The following is a 19,650-nucleotide window of genomic DNA, read 5'->3' on the forward strand; positions in this document are numbered from 1 at the left end:
GACCTCCTTTGTACCCTTAATGATGACTTGACACCTCAGTGTGTAACAATAAAGATGCGGTTTGATGACCATTAGGATATTTTCCAGGTTTTCAGATGACAGCTAGATGATGCAGACCCAGTCATTTTGTCCTATAAGCAGGCCTGAAGTATGAAAGACGCTCAGTTCAGGGAAGAGCATCAAGGGTTACTGCTAGTAGGCTTTCAAAAGGGTAAAGCGTTATTGTAGATCTTAAAAGGTTTACGTTTGAGGTCATTTTAGACTTTACAAAAGACAGAATAAATCTATACAAAATCCGATTTAGTTTTTCTCATCTCAGTAGTTGCACCCTCCTATTTTAGAAACTGGAGCTTTTGGACATTTGCCAAATGATTTATTGCATCAGCTTTATAAAGGCAGCGTGTCTAGGCTCATTCCATGCAAACATGTTATTTACAGTAATGGGAATGGCAGTTACAGGTGGATACTGGGGAAGGGAGACTCGGCGCTTGAATAGGTCATCAAATTGGTACATGTGTGCAACTCAGGGCAAAGAACATGACATATTAAAGCAATTAAAATATTTCCGATGCTTGTAGACTTTTCTAAAATCCAGAGAGTGGTTAAACCGGAGAGCAGGAAACACACACAAAAGTATCCTCTAAATAAGAAGGGAATGACCGTGAACAGACAAGAGTCGGCTGGGGTTGGCCGCTGCTCAGCCACCTGGTTAAAAAACGACTCTCGTGTAAAAATGGGAAATTATAACACATCAGGTAGACAAACAAAACCAGAAAAACCTGACTTCACTACACCTGCACAATAAATCAGTTAAATTCAGTTTGAGTCTTTAATGTTCCCACGTACAGCTTCGTTAAGCCGCCGCCACACATTTTTTCGATCACGCAATGTGGCTGCATTGTTCAGTTCGATTGCACATTTTCAGACTTCTAGAAACTGTTAACGGTGAAATGCATTTTAAAATTTGAAAAACAAAACATGGAAACCATAAGGATGATGACACAGGTCATTAATGACCAAATAAGATTTCATCTATGATGGGTATTTCCATTTCCAGTTTGGTCTTAAATTTGATTTAGAGGCATAGCTTTGGGCCAACAAGTGAATCCCAAAGAGCTGGAAATGTGCCGTATATGTGTGCAGTGAGTCCTTAAAAAATTGAGGAAATTCAACAGGTGGAGGAGGAAAGAAGTTCCAAGGCTCTTTCTTTTCAGTTGAAAATTTCAAATGTTTTTATTCTTATGGCACTGTCATGTTTAACTTAAAAAACAAAAACCTTCCAACATATTTTGGCACACAAGCCTTCATCAGGGGAGTCAGTAGATCAATTCTGGGTCCCCGTGTATGATTTATTGTAGATTTCTTTAACATTTTGTGCACATTTTTTTGAAAAGAAAAGCCTTTGAGTTTTTCGATGTTTAGTGCCTCAAATAGCAGCTAAACAGTTGACATTTAGCATTTCAGTTGATCAATCTACTGTTTGATAAGGTCTCGTCCTAAATGGTCTCATTGGAAAGGCAGCTGTCAAGAAGCCATTCTTAAAAAAAAGAAAAAAGAAATTGAGCAGAGTCCAATATTTTAGCACTTTCACACACCGAAGGAAATGCTGATCAGTGACCACAGACAGACAGCTAAAGGATAAAATAGTTTATTTTATAGTCTCATAGTAAAGGTAGGCCTCAACTTGCAAGACAATTGTTGGCAGTATGTACAACATACTTGTAATTTCCATGGAATGGAACTGGACAAAGACCTACTACACTAATAATATCCTTCTAAATAGAAATTAAATGGAAACAATATACATACACACACATTTCCTAGACACGAAAATGCTTCCTTTTTTTTTTTCCTTGGAGGGGGGGGGGATTCAGCAACATTGATTTTTACTGTGTAAAGCACAACACACTGACATGGACTTCTTTTGCTTCCCTGTACTGCAGGAGACGGGGGCTACTTTTTCAGATTCAAAACCTAGTTCATAACCTTGAAGAAAACTACATGTGACAAAATCAGCATCATCTCATGACTTGTGTGATCACTAAAGAAATGCATAACATACTGTTTGAACTTGAAAACATCCAATTAATGCTTTTTTGAAATATATAAAACGAGATGCCTAATGTATTCAGCCACCTAAAGTCATCCACTACTTCAAGCTAAAGGACAAAATACGATATAAGTTCAGGAATATTCTCCTTCAAAACATCAATTTCAACAGAACAGGTTTCTCTCTCTCTTTTCTTTTTTTAATCATCTTGTGTTGACAAGTGTGTGCTGCAGGAAACGTCTGCAATCCAGTGGGGCTGAGGTGGGTTATCACTTTTAACATTTGCTCCGAGCATCTTCACATTCTTTACTGGAAAAAAAAAGAAAGCTACAAATGTTTTATTCATTTTTAAAAAGGTAAATCTTTCCAAAACTTTTTTTTTTTTTTATCTAGGTGTGTGTGTAAATTCTAAACAAAAACAAAAAAAATACATAACATAGCAGTGCTTGAAAGAGTACACCTGGCTCATCCTTCCTCCCAAAGGAAAAAAAGATAACTTGGGGGAGGAGGAGGAGCTTTACTGAGGGTACACACACACACACAAAAGAGCCTCGAGTCCTTACATAGCCAAGCTGCCTCTTTTTAGGATTTGGATTGATGTTGCTAAAGAAGGGGAGGATACCAATGATGGAGAACAAAAATCAACAGAGAAAGAGGGGTGGAGGAGGAGGGGAACCTGAAGCTCTCTAGGTGGATTGAAGCAGTTGTCTTTCACCCTGCTTACAACCTCTCTCCCGTGGGTGGAGACTGGCTGGAGAGAGACGATTGTGGCGGCTGTTGTGAGGAGATTTGATGGCGACGAGTCTCCAGTGCGAGCCCATCCAGAGATGGAGGAGAGAGGATGACGAGGGAGGCCGAGGTGGTCGTTGGCATGAAGGTAGGAGAGGTCGGTGAGCCTCGAGAGCTTTGAAGGCCGTCTCCCCTCTCGCCCTCCGCTGTGCTCTGCTGCCTCGACCGCACCTATTTTTTTCCTTTTTTTATTTTTTCGTTTTAAGACGCTCGGCTCTCTAGCTTGCCTCCACGCGCACCTTCTTCCTGGTGGGTGGCTCTTCTGCCTCCGACTCCGAGCTGGAGTCGGAGCCGCCGTCAAAAGCCGACACGGCGCTGCCTTTGGGGTTGGTGTACAGGCTGCTGTCAGACGAGGAATAGTTGGCCTGGAGCTGAGCTGAGCCCTTCACTTTCTCCAGAGCGCGGACTGCGTGGACACAAAGGAACAGAGAACTCAAATTTACTGAAGAAACGATTGGTCTGAGGAAACACTGCTGATCATAATTCTCTGCTTTTATAAGCTGGACAGAAACCTGATTAGGATGCATTCAAAGCACTAACAGATTACTTTCAGCGCGAGATCTTGAAGTAATTAAACAGATTTCAAACAGTCAAACTTAAGAGTGAATCTGAATCCTGGGGCCAGAATCGCCCCAGCAAAGATACCAATCTGGATGGCATTAGAAATTGTGAAGGAGGGCATTTACTTTGGACTCTTACCTGCAGTTTCATGAGTTTAACAACTTCTCTTATTGGCAAATAGCTCTCCCGTGGCTATTCATACTACACCAAAGTAAAAAAAGTAGTAAATCAACTATTAAATGACAAAAAAGTTACAGCACCAATTTCTGTAGTTAAACTTCTTTAGACCGACAGAAAGGGCAGCTTCTTTGGGCCGGCCCACTCAACATTAAATTGGGTTGTTTGTCGCCCACAATGTCACATGAGCTCAATCAAACTGCTTCAAAGCCTGAAACTGGACTGTTTATTGAGCCTACAAACAAACAAACAAACAAAAAAAACCCTTAATTTTACATATATTATCTTATTTCTATCAGTTTTGCTACAGCTGGCATTTTTGTGCAATCTAATGCTTAAAAGGGGGGAAGGGAAAAAATCAGAGTGATGACGCAGGGGTCTCACAAAATTTTAGCCTCCTGAGACCATGCATCCTTATGTGGGAACACTGCACTCAGGATTTTCTGTATCCTACACTTAACTCTGCTCAATGAAGCGTATTATACTTTGTTAAAAGATGGTGACTTATTGTATTATAGTGTAAAATAAAGCAAATGCAACCATTTTCGGCTCAGTTATCAGGAGGGTTTAAGACTTTAAGAAACAAACGTGATTCATATACATATGGAAAACATCCTCATTTTGCACAAGAGTATATTAATGCACCATGTCTAAGCTACACCTTTCATTGAGTTTTGGAGGATTTTAGGTACATCAGAGAGCAGAACATGATGGTCCAAATTTGCTCAAGGTCTAAACAATGACAATATTTAGACCTTTGTCTCTCCAAAGTCTCTGAGAAAGCCTCCTGTGCTCAACAGTTAAAACCATTTTTGTCTCTTGGATTCTCCAGTAATGCTTGGTACGAAATGCACATTTGTAGGTCCTTTTGCTTTTTATGTCGAAAATCAATCTTGTTTCCATCATTCTGAGCTTTGCCAGGTTTGTCTAATCCTTCACTCTGGTTTTAGTAACCACCATCTTCGTTTACATGACTGTTATGAGCTTACTGAAGAAAGCCGATTGTAACCTGGTTACTGAGAAGCGTGGAAATATTAGCCTTAGAGCAACCTCGGCCCTGGACGTAAAAATAGACAAGCACATCTCATACATAAACTTTAGAAACATGAGGGAGAGACGTTAGAGGGGCCATTCTCTTTTAGGTGATTACATGGAGGTACAAGGAGGCATGTTATTAAACGCTCAAACATAATGATAAAATGTTGTATTTCCCCCATGTAGTTGCAGATGATCCTATAGTAAATTTAGAACAGAAAAGGGGGCAGACTTGTTCTTTTTCTTAAAAAAAAAAAAAAAAAATCTGTTTATGCGTAAAGAGCAGTGTGTTCTGAAACTATTCACACACACACACTCCTTTATCGCCAAAACATTCAAACAAACATTTATTGTTCGGCCGTCCACGCTTGCACCTATCAGGTGGAAAACCTCACAGCTGACCCAAACCAGCATTAATCAGCCCGCCTCTCCCCGATAAGAAGTGTTACCTTGTTGCTCAAGCAGTGCGTTCTGCCTCTTCAGGTCGTCGATGTCCTGCTGGTGTGTGTGGTTTTTCCGCCTCATGTACTGAATGTACTCTGTGGCTTTGTCTAGGATTTGAGCTCGAGACGCCTGTTTGGTAGACTGCTGTTAGTGACACATGCAAAAATTGAAGCAATGACGCAAGTATACAGAGTCTTTATCACATTTCTAACACAGTAACTCTAACCCCTGCCATGATGCTACGCAGACTGGCCCCAGAGAGCAGCACACTGCAGACTCAAACCACTGCAGGACACTACAGGGTATCTGAGACAGCAGTGCATTTCTCTACCTAGCTTGCCTTCTTTTAACCCCCTGAAATCTGCTAGCACTTCAGTCTGACATGCATAAGCTTTGTCATACCCCTGACAAGTTACGGTCAGAGGCCTCTCCTCGATTACAGCAGACAACAAACACTGCAGCAGCAACCAGCTCAGATTACAGCTTTGCCATCATGCCTACCTGGTGTCTGTCAGCTACTTGACCTGTACAAATTATGGCTGGGTATCACTGATTTAAAAAAAAAATCATTTAAAGGCTCCAACTTACCGTCTGTTTAAGAAAAACAAGTCTAATTTAAATTAAAGTGACAGTGACAGCAAGAGGTGTCCACCATAGAGAATGTGATACAATCCCCCGTTTCTAGGGAAAAGTGAAAAGTGCCAGATGTGTATGAGTGTCAAAGAAGGTGCCGAACCAAAGTTGCCTGCAGGTTTTTCTTGTGCAAACACTCGCTAACCAGTAGCTCAGGACAACTGGAGAAAGTGCTACACTCACTGGAAATGAGAACGCTTCCCTTAGAAGTAAAAGCTGTGCTGCAGAGCTGAAGCAAACATGATTTTCATTGAATGCCAATGATCTGTTTCCTGCTTGTGACGCAACAGCTCGGAGAGTAGCTGGACCATATTTGTAGACAACTCCATCACTTCCATTCAAACAACTGCAGCAATATGCTAGCGATCAAAGCAATCACAAGGCCAAATGGTCAGGGAACAACCTAGCAACAGGTGAGTCACTGGCCGGTCTGTAGGCCTGCGTGCCTGTGTCTTTAGCAATTATTTTCCTAGCAACTGCAATCAAACCTCCAGCAACCAGTTGGGGATTATGTATCCTTCACAACAGGCAGTTACCAGGTGGTCACTAACCACTCTAAGCCCAAGGCCTTATTCAGTTGATCTTTTATTGCCACACATCCAAAATTGGCAATAAGTTAATTTCACATGGCTAGCAATGGCACGTTTACAAAACTTCAATTAAGGTCATGCGTTGCAAAGAACACGCCACTGGAAATAAATTTAAGTATATTTGGGATTTAAGCTTTATTTAACTGTCTATACTGAGGCCACTATGTAGTTTATTCGAGTTGGCATATCTGCACTGCAATTTTGCTACTCGAATAGCACTTGTGAGTGGAACTTATCTCTTCAAGTTGAGCTGCTCTCTTCCCGTCAGTTTGGCAGATAGAGGCACAAGAAGTGCTCGTCAGAAATGCACAGATGGAAACGGCACCAATCGCAGTCATTGCAATGAAATGCAGTTACCTTTGTAGGGCGATGCATGTCTGGTCACGAGGTTTCATAGGATTTTGCAGTTACAACGTACCCACAGCATAAATTTAATGCAAACATTTAAACTCCACATTACTCTTATTGATAAAGGTAAGCCAAGTAGTATGGATAAATATATGTGGACATTTTCCTCTGCCTCAGAAGGTTAACACTGCTAACTGGACCTTCACCCCATCCACAGATGTGTTGCTGCCAGAGGAGGCAAAAAATGTCCATCAGATATATCCTACAGATGATATGGATGTCCCCAACTACTAATTTCATATCCGCTTTAATGCCTTTGCAGGTTAAACACTGCGTTAAAGGGGATACGAGTTGATTTCAGCTCCTTACCCTGCAACAAAACACATTTGGGCAGAAACACAACCCAAATATCTCCAAGTCTGATGGCAGTAAAGCTGCTCTTGGGTAGCGCTTTAGCAGCTCTACTGCTGAATTACAGCTCACCCCAAGAAACTCAGAAGGCTTTAAACCTTACTTCAACTCAAAGGCAGAAGCGGACTGACATTTAAGGAACAGACGTGTTTCTTCTTTCCCAAAAAGCAGTTAATCAATGGAAAATTAGAATTTAGACTGAGGATCAAGTCTAACAGTCAGGAAACAATAAGTGTGGCACCACCAGCCTTCCTTCCTTCTAGATTATAGGCTCAACATGCTTGCACTGAATGCACTTTCCAACGCTCAACTATTTAACACGTCCACATATTCTAAAGCAGCCAACATACTAGTGTTCATTATCTTGATCAAAACACTGCTTGAAAGAATTTTCCAAGATGCAATCTATCACATTTTTTTACTCTGCTTGTTTACGACATACATTACGGCCATTAGTGCAGGGGAAGGGGAGCTGTTGGGTAAGAAAAAACCAAACACTACTCAAGCCAAAATACCAACAAAAAACAGAAAAAAGATCAGAATTACAGTCAAACCACTGCAATCTTCTGTTTAACACTAGAAGGCCAGAACCACTAGGAACGTGAAAAAGATGCTCAATCATTAAAAAGGTTTGTTTATTTTGTAATTCGTCCCATATTTAAAGAGTTAAGCCTTCTGGTTAATCTGCCTGTTTATGATCAGCACATTGGTGCAAGTGATATGCCATAAACCAGCGGTCCCCGACTTTTGCGCCACGGACCAGCCTTTAAGGTGTCGCGTATAAATACAACAAAATAAAACTAGTACCGGTACCGAAAAAAAAAGATTTATTCATAACACACGTGAAAAGACTCAGGAAAACCGAGTTAACGATAAAAACGATAAAAACGATAACAAAATAACGCTGAAAACCGATAAAAACCTTGAAAACCACACATTTCACACCTGAGCCTCAACTCTCGCGGCCCGGTACCAAATGACACACGGACCGGTACCGGTCCGAGGCCCGGGGACCGCTGCCATAAACAGCCTCATAACCATTTATGCTAGTGTGGCTCGATCAGCCACACTCATCTCAAAGAAGGTTCACAACTCCCAATCCGTAACTGAACAGGGGAAGTCCATATTCCTATTTTTTACGTTAATGCAAGTTTAAGGTCTAAAAATTGGCAAAATGTTTATTATTGGGAACTGTGACCAAAGACTGTGAACCTGCCCAAACCACAACAGACTGCCACTTGGTAATCTTTGAAACACAGACTCAGAAGCACAAAAGTACACTGATTTGATACCCAGCCATAACTTGTTTTGTTGTTTTACAGTGGGGCAAAAAAGTATTTAGTCAGCCACCGATTGTGCAAGTTCCCCCACTTAAAATGATGACAGAGGTCAGTAATTTGCACCAGAGGTACACTTCAACTGTGAGAGACAGAATGTGAAAAAAAAATCCATGAATCCACATGGTAGGATTTGTAAAGAATTTATTCGTAAATCAGGGTGGAAAATAAGTATTTGGTCACCTCAAACAAGGAAAATCTCTGGCTCTCACAGACCTGTAACGTCTTCTGTAAGAAGCTTTTCTGTCCCCCACTCGTTACCTGTATGAATGGCACCTGTTTGAACTCATCATCTGTATAAAAGACACCTGTCCACAGCCTCAAACAGTCAGACTCCAAACTCCGCCATGGCCAAGACCAAAGAGCTTTCGAAGGACACCAGGAAAAGTATTGTAGACCTGCACCAGACTGGGAAGAGTGAATCTACAATAGGCAAGCAGCTTGGTGTGAAAAAATCAACTGTGGGAGCAATCATCAGAAAATGGAAGACATACAAGACCACTGATAATCTCCCTCGATCTGGGGCTCCACGCAAGATCTCATCCCGTGGGGTCAAAATGATCATGAGAACGGTGAGTAAAGATCCCAGAACCACACGGGGGAACCTGGTGAATGACCTGCAGAGAGCTGGGACCAAAGTAACAAAGGTCACCATCAGTAACACACTACAACGGCAGGGAATCAAATCCCGCAGTGCCAGACGTGTTCCGCTGCTGAAGCCAGTGCATGTCCAGGCCCGTCTGAAGTTTGCCAGAGAGCACATGGATGATACAGCAGAGGATTGGGAGAATGTCATGTGGTCAGATGAAACCAAAGTAGAACTTTTTGGTATAAACTCAACTCGTCGTGTTTGGAGGAAGAAGAATACTGAGTTGCATCCCAAGAACACCATACCTACTGTGAAGCATGGGGGTGGAAACATCATGCTATGGGGCTGTTTTTCTGCCAAGGGGACAGGACGACTGATCCGTGTTAAGGACAGAATGAATGGGGCCATGTATCGTGAGATTTTGAGCCAAAACCTCCTTCCATCAGTGAGAACTTTGAAGATGAAACGAGGCTGGGTCTTCCAACATGACAATGATCCAAAACACACCGCCCGGGCAACAAAGGAGTGGCTCCGTAAGAAGCATTTGAAAGTCCTGGAGTGGCCTAGCCAGTCTCCAGACCTCAACCCCATAGAAAATCTGTGGCGGGAGTTGAAAGTCCATGTTGCTCGGCGACAGCCCCAAAACATCACTGCTCTCGAGAAGATCTGCATGGAGGAATGGGCCAAAATACCAGCTACTGTGTGTGCAAACCTAGTAAAGACCTATAGTAAACGTTTGACCTCTGTTATTGCCAACAAAGGTTATGTTACAAAGTATTGAGTTGTATTTTTGTTATTGACCAAATACTTATTTTCCACCCTGATTTACGAATAAATTCTTTACAAATCCTACCATGTGGATTCATGGATTTTTTTTTCACATTCTGTCTCTCACAGTTGAAGTGTACCTCTGGTGCAAATTACTGACCTCTGTCATCATTTTAGGTGGGGGAACTTGCACAATCGGTGGCTGACTAAATACTTTTTTGCCCCACTGTAATCGATAGCTAAACAGCGATGTCCATGTGGTGATTCGGACTGAGATAAATATAGCCGAGCGTCTTATCAAGCCATTTTGCACTGTGTGTTTCCTGAACTGAAATAAAACCCTTGTGCAGCCAGTTGCTGAACCCACTCTAAAAATTCTCTACGTCAATGATGTCAAAACAGGAAGAGAGCAACAAAATGTCCTCATAATAACTTCCCAATGCTGCTCCAAGTACTTAGACTGCATCACTGCCTTCCTGTTGCCAGTCTGCACCCTTCTACCATTTACCCTCCACTAATCAGCTGCCCAATCAATGCCCTCCACATGAAGCAACAAGACATCTGCATCTCTGAACATCTACATGCTGTTTTCTAAACATCATAAACAGTAAAATTCACATTTTAGCATAGACATGACACAATAACAATTCATTCAAATTCAAATATTTTTCATACATGAGTGTGTAGTTGGCATTTGTGTGGTAGGCAGACTTACAGGCTGAGTGTTACCAACCTTTTCTCCCTGCAGGGAGGGTACCGAGTCTCGGAGGCTGTGAAAGCTGTCTTTGATGTGGTCCCTACGCTTGCGCTCCAGCGCATTGTGGTGTGCCCGTTTGTCTGCCTGCAATGACAAGAGTCACAGGGCCTTAAGCCAGGCAGCAGAGCAGCGTGGGTAGAGGGACAGCGGGTGTCCAGCCGTCCCAGTCAAACGTTCACAAGCCGCTCTGCTGCCAAGTCGCACTCTGCAGTAAAACACTGCTTTGTGCTTTTAATTCAGTGCAGCCATCATTATTATTAACCAACCATTACAGAGGAGGAGGACTCATTTAAGATGTAGTTAATATCCCCAGTAAGGCATCAAAATTAGTTTGTCTTCAATCTATAATAAAACACTGAGAATGATAGTCACACATTTTTAAGGCCATCTTTAAACTGCTCAACAGCCTCAACCTGTAAAAATTCATTTTACTATTAAAGATGTAAATCCTTTCCTTTTCACCAACTTCAAAATTTGTGAAACATAACCCTCCTTTCTTCTTTTTTAATATCAACACACTTATCTTGTCATTTTAAAGAAATTCATATTAAAACAGGGACTGCAGTTCACTGAAACTCATGCAAATATTATCGCTCTGTAATCCACAAGATAAAAGGTTTAACCTCACAGTCCTCAACGGATTTCAATATCAGCAGCCGATATGACAGATTCTACATAGAAGGCCAGATCTTAGTGTAGACCGTCATTACTCTGATATTTTACCCAAATTTAAATATGACCAAAGGTGAGAAAACTTTTCTTTTTAACTAAACATAAGGAAGATATAACATATTTAAACACAAAATGCTTAAATTTATTAGACCAATAGTCATAAAAACAATCAAGCTAATATTTTAGAAATAGTCCAAAACTTGTTTAAATCTAAAAAATTATATTGGTATTTATTAGACAAACTGCATTTGTGTTTTTTAATACCTGCATTTATGCCGGCACACTGTACTCATCTGAGAAGTCCGAATTTAAGAACATCAGTCAACCATAGAAATCTAAATAAATAACTTTAAATTTTGCAAATTAAAGAGCATAAAGTGCATATTGGTGGATTAACAATCACAGAAACGTGAAAAATTATTTTGGTCATCACCAATAGTGTTAATCTAGTGTGACATAAACCTTACATTGGATAGTGGTCTAATAAATTTGCCAAGCACTGTAGATGCATTATTACATCTTAACATGCTAACAATGAAATGCTACTTCCAGCTCCCTCTTCATTTGCTGCAAAACTCTATTGTCTAAAATAGACCAAAATACGGAGAAATCGCTAAATTTGAACATGAAAACTAGTCACTGCAAACATGATGACAAATAATAGTGTCAGCTAACTCCCTGATGAGAAAGTAAACAGTTCAGCAGTCATGAACAGAGGTTGTTTTGCTCTCCAACCTTTATGGGGTTCGGCTTTTCACCGTAAATTTGAGGTTAATTTTAGGCTGTTGTATGAACTAAAATACAACATTTTTCATGTCTTTTGTCAAATCAAATAACTAGCTTAACTATAACAACCCAACACTATTAACAAACACCAACTAAAAACAGGCACATAACTAGCTGTTAATTCAAAACCACACATCTGAACTCCAATTATTAAACTCGAGGCATAAAACAGCTGCCATTAGCACATGACCAGAGCACTGATCAGCATGTAGTTCGGCCTGTTTTTAGGCCAAACAATTACAGCCTCCAATCAAATCTGACTCCTGACTAATCCATGCTGTCACCAGGCTGAGCCCAACTCCCAATAAGAGCCTCCAAAATCATCTGTACATCCACCATCACACAGCTTCAGCAAAGCACGAGATGTGACTAAAATATTAGCAATGAAAACAGAACAATATTTGTGGTCACGCCACAGTTTCAGGCAAAGAGGAGACAGAAGTCAGGTGACCTTGTGTCATCTGACTCATTTTGTCCATGGATTACAACAAAAGCCAAAGTGGCCACGAGTGAGATGAAGAGCAGGTTAAGACAAGCCTTTCGCTGTGATCTCGGTGGGCGTAAAGCGTGACTCAAGTAATACTTTAAGCAAGTAAACATCCTGCTGAAGGTCTTAGCAAGAAGATAAATGCTGCAGAGCATGAACACATCCTAGACACACTGAGTGTCACTGAAACTGAAACTTTAATTAAAAAAAAAAAAAAAAAAACCCAAACAAAACCCCACATATATACCCTTAAAGCTACCCACAATGCATATCATGTGACTCAGTGGCAGCTGCTCCTACAGTGTGTTGCATAAAACAGAGACCAACCAGAAAGGAGAAAAAACCACCAGGACCATGTGCCTCATTGTGCCAAGCACTCCCTCCATTAATCCTTGCATGAACAAACATGACTGCTATTGATGGCATGTGCAATTACCAGTCTGGTGGCTGTATCTATGGATGCTTCAGCGACGAGACAATAGATACAGAAAGTGCACGTGGTTGACTTTCTTGTTCAACGACAATGAGGGGAAGACTATTATGTTCAGTATATTAACAGGAGTAAAGCCCAGAGTATGTTAGCATTCATTTATTATAGAATTCCTGCTTGTTAAAAGCAAGTGGTGACTTACAGACAAGCTATTTAAAACACTGGAACTGCTTTAAATACAGTTACCAATCAACGCTGGCCATTAGGTTTACTTTCCCTTTTGTAAATGTACAGTTTATTTGGCTAAACTCAGAGCTGGACGATAAAAATGACAAAAGAAATGCCCATGAATAAAGTTTTGCTCAATATAAATATAAGATATAGTCACCATAAAGCTGACAAACCTTATTCCAGCATGTTTTGACAGATAAGACAAAAGACCAATGATAATGAGAACACAGAGCCACGTCAGCATAGGCTGACATAGGAGGTGTAGCCAGTAGCACCACATATGCTAGTGTTTGGGCTGCAGCAGTACAAGTGAGTGTGATTGAGATAAAACAAAATAAAAAGTTTAACGACGACTCGCGGCACAAGACTCAAGCTACGAGAACTTTGCTGAATGGAACTGTCCGATAACAAGACACGATGCCAGTAAGCACAGTCGATAATGTTGAATTAAAGGAACTGACCATTAACATTTCTCGTACTTTCAAAGCTGTACATGGACTGTAGAGCGACGGCTGGACAGCTGTGTCATTCTTCGCCACCACACTGGCTTTGTGGTCAAGTTGCACATCTGATCCATATGAGCGTCACTGCCCACTTTGTTGAGACGGCACTTTGCTTCTTATTCGAAAAAGAAAGTGTACTTTACTGATCCCCGTGGGGAAATTCCTCTCTGCATTTAACCCATTCACTCAGTGAAGCAGTGGGCAGCCATTGGGCGCCCGGGGAGCAGTGTGTAGGGACGGTACCTTGCTCAGGGGTACCTCAGGGTAGCTGTTCAGGGGAATACAACCCGTTCCTCTGCTTCAGGGAACAGACGTTATAGACATAACTGTTCGCTTGTGCCTTGGAGCACAAGTGGCCCTAAACTATCTGAATGTTCTCCTTTGCCTGCATTTGAAAGGTTCTTGAATTTGTACAGACAGTCTGAATCTATATTAAAAAAAAATATATATCATTTTTTTAATATCGGATTAATATCTAGGTTATACTTATTTGGAACAGACCAAAGATTTCAGTTTTCCATTTGTGTTTGTGTTCTTGGTTGTATATCTTGGTATGAAAAAGAACCTCTAAGCTTGACCGAAATTGTGAGTCCATTTACAGCACGATTTATATTTCAGACTGATAAGAAAGAAATTATTGTTTTATGACTTTCTTTCCCATATCAGCCAGCCCTAGTTAAACCTCACAATAAACTCCAATCCAATAATTCCATAAAGCTGCTTTTGTTTCCTCATTTCTTTCCATTCGTTTAAAATTAGCAAAAATAAGCTTCACAGGCGGATTTTGACAGGCCTTTCACGCTTCTTCAAAGTCTTCGTTCACTATTAAGTGCTGATTTGAACAAAGTTCCACCACAGATATATATTTTAGTGCCTTTAAGTTACTCTTTGGCAATGTAAGTCGCACTCTCAAGAGGATGTTGAATATTTACAAAAACCATCAGAATTTGAATTTATAATAAATGTTTTAAAAGCATATAAATGTTAAATGTTCATGCAAAGTTTCATTGCACCAGTTAAAGAGGAGACAGGGTACATAAAGACATTTAAAACCACTGCAGTTTAAAACAGTTTCAAGGTCTGCAGTAGTGACTTATAAGTATAAAATGTAAGTACTTTTTTTTAAGGGAAAAGTGGTTCTGTTCGGACAGTAAATATCACATTAGTAAAGATAAGGTTAGTCATTTCATGAAAAATTTGATTTATTTAATACCACCCACCTCATGACCTCAGAGGTAAATGATTTTTAGTGGTACACCAACTTCAGTCTGTTTAATTGAGGCAAGATTTTACCTTCAGCCTATGAATATTTTATATAATTTAATATTTTTACAAGCCCGAAAGCAAAAAAACAAAACAACTGTATCTGAGAAGGTCTAGAGGAAACGCAATTATTTAGATTTATATGAAATGACCCAGCTGTCTGCACTATACATGCTCTAACCTACATAATTATAATTTATATTGAACACTAATCTAATAACGATTAGCGGTTAATATGAAACTGCTTTTTTACATTACAAAATTTTATTAATCTGAGTACCAGTGAGGGTACTTTTTACTACTGTTAAATGTGTCTTTGGGAAAAGAAAACATCTCAAATTCTGTTTGTTCTTGTTGTTTCTTTTGAAGGCAAAAAAAAGAGTGAAAATAAGCTGACAGAAAACCTTGTTTTGGGAAAATTAAACAATATAATTGCCCCCAAATATCAAGATGTGACCCCATAGTACCGAAAGAAAAATAAGGAATCATGCCTCTTTCTGAGAGCAGATTAAAGGACAGACACCACACCCTTTACATAAAATAGCCACAAGATCTCCACGTATGTACTGTCACGTAACCTGACATACCTTTCAACAAGTCTGTTCCTTCAGAGAGCCAGGACTGCAGCAATGTTTTCTTTATTTCTGACTTGTGTAGGAAATTTTAATTCCAAGTGAATCCACTTTAAAGGTTACATCATGCACATAATTACATTTAACTAGGTCGCCAACACTAAACAGCTGCTATAAACACAGCAGTATCTGCATCGTCAAGCTACCTTGTTGAGCACATCAGGCTCCACAAAAAGCAGGTGTCCTATTACCTGCTTGCAACCATTATCACTTCACTGTAAAGCTGATACGTTCTGCTGGCGGCCTACGCCAGCTGAGCTTCTCCTCCGTTCTATTCATACCTGATCATGAGACATTACATAACACCACCAGGTGCCTAGCTGCTGCTTCCTGGCCATTCCTTGACCAACTCACCTTCCCCGCACGAAAGCCTACGCTGCTGTCAAAACTTTTTCCACCAGTAACCATGGAAACGCCACTAAAACAGATTCGCCAGCAAGTGAAGCAAAGTTGACGATTTAAAAAAAATGTCCTCATTAGGACATATTTAAGATCTTACAATGACTGGTTTCACTGTTCATTAGTTTATACATTTCTGTTCTTGGAGCTACAAAACAAATCATATTTTGCCCCTCGTACATTTTCTAACCATTACACACTGCATACCATACATACATTAAGTGCTTAGCAGCCCCTTTGCTCCATGACTAGACAGCGTTCAGTCTCTTATCTCACCTTCCAAGACATATCTACAGACAACAGGCCCACTTTCCACATCACTATTCAAGTTTTGAGAACTATTCAATGTCTGCCACACCAAAACCATCATTACATTTTATTCCTATCTCTGTTTGCACAGCTAAAGTGGTGAATTTAGCTTTTTGGAAACAGAAATTGCAATCTGGGAAGTGCAATCCTGAGAAAATACAAGCCACAATCTAATTAAAAAATAAATAAATAACTGAGAGCATCTGAACAAGCTGACAAAAGTATTCTTGGTGGTAAATTTACTTGTCTGTAGATAATTAAACCACGAAGAGACACCATTCTGTTCTATTACTGCTGTTTGGCAAAACAAGAAGAAGGAAACTTCTTTTTATCCTTTATAAAATAATGATATTTCTCCACGCATCTGTGAGCACATCTGCCAATGTTGCAACATTTTTTTATACACTTGAGACCACTTTTTTTTAAGCCATCTGACAAACATCCAAAATTACGACTAAGGTAACACTTCAATAATTGTGCAAAGCACTGGTGATTTTTTTCTAAAAGCAACTTGCCAGGTTTTGCTCTAAAGCTAGCTTTTCTCTAACTGTCTGAAGCAGTAAGTCGGGGTTTTCCTGCAAATAAAATTAACTGTGTTAAATATATTTACTCTTTTTTTTTTAATGGGGTTTAATCTAGTTTAAATTCACCCCCCAGAAACAGAAAAATGCATAAACTTCTTGTAAGTAAGGCAACCATAAGCAGACCAATGGGACTTGCTTGCATAATCAACCCCGAAAGGCCCATTTTAAGCAAGAAGAAAAATGCTCCTACTGTTCAGCAGAAAACGAAATATTTTCGGTATGCATGTATAAACTAGACAACACAAGCAGAACATTAAAGTCAGTATTGATCAAAAAATAAAGAGAGAATTGCCTCAGGTCTGTTGGGGGGGAACCAGCAAAAAGGCTATTTTCTAATCTTTATATCACTTCATGTTAACATGTTAACACTAATATTTCCTAAACAGCTCTTCCGCATTTTAATTCTAGTTATTTGACAGGCGGGGAAACATGGTGTTTTTGTGTGCACCAACCAAATCGTGCAGGGTGTTTTTTTCCCCCCTAGCTTGTATGCATGCAGCTATACGTCATTCATTTAGGCTGCCAGCCTTTTCGCTGCCTGTAGAGAGAAGATGGCTCTAATCACCGTCTGCAATACAGGAAAACATCCCGCTGCACCCTTTCCTGACACCAAGCCCTGTCCGAGGAGATGCAGCAGCCTCTCTACCCGTTACGCCCCCCTCTGCATCTGCATCATGGATGCAGAACAAAATGTAAACGCGCTCTCTTTACTAAGATGACCTACATGTATGATATGCAAACCTGATTGTGAGCGGAATCCCCGCGGAGGGGAGCAAAAAAGCCTGGGGTGGAAGAGGGGGGGAGACGACTCAGGCCACTAACCTGCTGCTACGGAGCACAGAAGGCTTTGTGTTAACCGGAAAAAAACAACAAACACGCGCACACACACAAAAAAAGCCTCTGTAGGGATAAAGCTTTGGTCTAAATATAGATTTCGTGTTACAGTCTCCCTATGGTCGGGTATACACAGGATGGGGGATACCCTGCAATACACTGAAGCCGAGGATTATCGCTTCACTTGCAGAGATGCATGAACAACTACACGCAAAGCAAAAAATACCGTCCACACACACATATATAAATAAATTTAAAACATACACGTGTTATCATCGAGATAACCGCACTATCACATTCTCTCTCATGACTAGCCCCCACCACCCAAATAGTGCAATCTGACTAATACACCATAATAAATAAATAAAAATTAAATAAGCAAAGTGGTGATGAATAAGTTAACTTAGCAATAATCAGAGACACATTTTTTTGTGTCGACAGTGGACAAATCCAGCATTACGCACCACAGAGTGATATCTCGGTGATTCTTCCTGCAAAGAAACAGAACAAAAAGTACAATTGTAGCCACAATTCTTCGTAAAGCTCCACAATCTCACTGTTTTCGCTGAAGAAAAGTAAGATAATTAATCAGGTCAACAATGAGCTGATGCAAGAAAGCCTACTGTTTCTTATCATTTAGCTGGAATCCCGATAAAATTACTCAGAAGATCAGAGCTAGCCAGCTTACTGCCAGCTAGCGCTTAGCCGACGAGCTAGTTGAGCTAAAACAAATTTCCAGCTGGCGGAATAACATCCTTAAAAAGCAAAAAGCAGCCATACTTACGTCACTATCGACTTCGATGTCATCGTTATCACTCATTCTTCGATTAAATAGGCTAGTTTAAACGGACGGGTGGCTAAAAAAACAACATGAATCAGCTTAGCACCGAGCGGCGCTCCTATACACGGACAGCTAACAGCTCACGTTCTGTTTGGACGGAGCCGAGGTGGACTCTACGGGCTCCACGTGACTGCACTCCACACACGCAGCTGCCACACCGCTGCACACATGCGCAGAAGCAAGAGGGCTTTTGGGAAGTGTAGTCGATAGGATTGTTTTTCTTAATTTCTCAGATGCAAATTAATATTTGTGGAGCATTTTACTACAGGTAGTATTTATAAAATATATAATTTCCCCTGGATGAGTCAAGAAAGCATTATACAGAAAGTCTGAATACCGTTGTAAATGTAAGCAGTTGTTATTTCTAAACTACAATATCCAGGAGGGATTTCGCTTGTATACTACGTCACAGCGTCTTTATTTTTCTGATTTGCATTCTGGGAATTGTGGTTGGAGTCGTATTTGTATGCCAGAAGAGCTAAACGGGCCATGGCTGAGACACGTGGATTTTAAGAACATACTGAAGAAACATAAACTCTCACATGCTCAGGCCCAGCTACAGCAGCCTACAAATATACACCAATCAGGCGATTCATTCCTAGTATGCCTCTCCTTCTTTTCTGTTTTTCTTTTTATTTCTTTTCATCTTGTTTGTGTTTTATGTGATTCGTTTTCTTTTTAGGGATCAAGAGTATGAAATTAAGATTGACTGAGTCCTGTCCAAAAACTATAACTTGTGTTGTTTTCTTAGTTTTTTTTTAAAAAAAAAATGATAAAAACAATAAAATATCCTTGGGTTATTATTTGGGATACACAAAATAATGTTAATGATTCAATTGATAAACTAAAATTTAAGAAAACAAACAAACAGACCTTTCTGTAATGCCAGTGGAATAAATGCAAATAGGAGCTGGTCTCTGCACAAATAATAGCAAGAGTAAGAGCAATAATCTGCTCTGGGGCTTCCTTTTTTCACTAAATTGTGCTGTAGATAAGGAGCTTACACTGTGGATTATTCTGCACTGCAACAGTGAATCAGTAATTGTTTTTTTTTATGGCTGGGAGAAGCCTCCTCCATTCCCCCACCAGCAGGTCAAGAGACCACATCAGCTGCAGGCAACATCCTGTTTGCTTTCCCTGCTGCTTTACACCTGCACTGACCTTCATCCTTCTGTCAAGCCAGTCTAGAT

The 19,650-nt window shown here is 40.3% G+C and overlaps 1 protein-coding gene across 8 annotated transcripts; it reads right to left on the reverse strand.

Moving 5' to 3' along the window:
- Positions 1 to 1,632: 1,632 nt before the first annotated feature.
- On the reverse strand, positions 1,633 to 18,591 carry max (myc associated factor X). Of its 8 annotated transcripts, none has more exons than XM_080882879.1 (5): positions 18,404 to 18,591; positions 18,084 to 18,110; positions 10,448 to 10,573; positions 5,062 to 5,185; positions 1,633 to 3,245 (listed from the first exon to the last, which is right to left on the reverse strand). In XM_080882879.1, exons 1-5 carry the CDS (start codon positions 18,437 to 18,439, stop codon positions 3,058 to 3,060), a joined length of 501 nt encoding a protein of 166 aa, XP_080739005.1. In that variant the 5' UTR covers positions 18,440 to 18,591; the 3' UTR covers positions 1,633 to 3,057. The 8 variants fall into 8 exon arrangements, with proteins under 8 accessions (XP_080739005.1, XP_080739004.1, XP_080739008.1 ...); XM_080882878.1 differs by having other exon boundaries at positions 5,062 to 5,200; XM_080882882.1 differs by having other exon boundaries at positions 10,466 to 10,573; positions 18,404 to 18,590.
- Between the last annotated feature and the right edge of the window lie 1,059 nt (positions 18,592 to 19,650).

This window comes from Rhamphochromis sp. 'chilingali' (assembly GCF_963969265.1).
Source record: "Rhamphochromis sp. 'chilingali' genome assembly, chromosome: 5".
NCBI lineage: Eukaryota > Metazoa > Chordata > Actinopteri > Cichliformes > Cichlidae > Rhamphochromis > Rhamphochromis sp. 'chilingali'.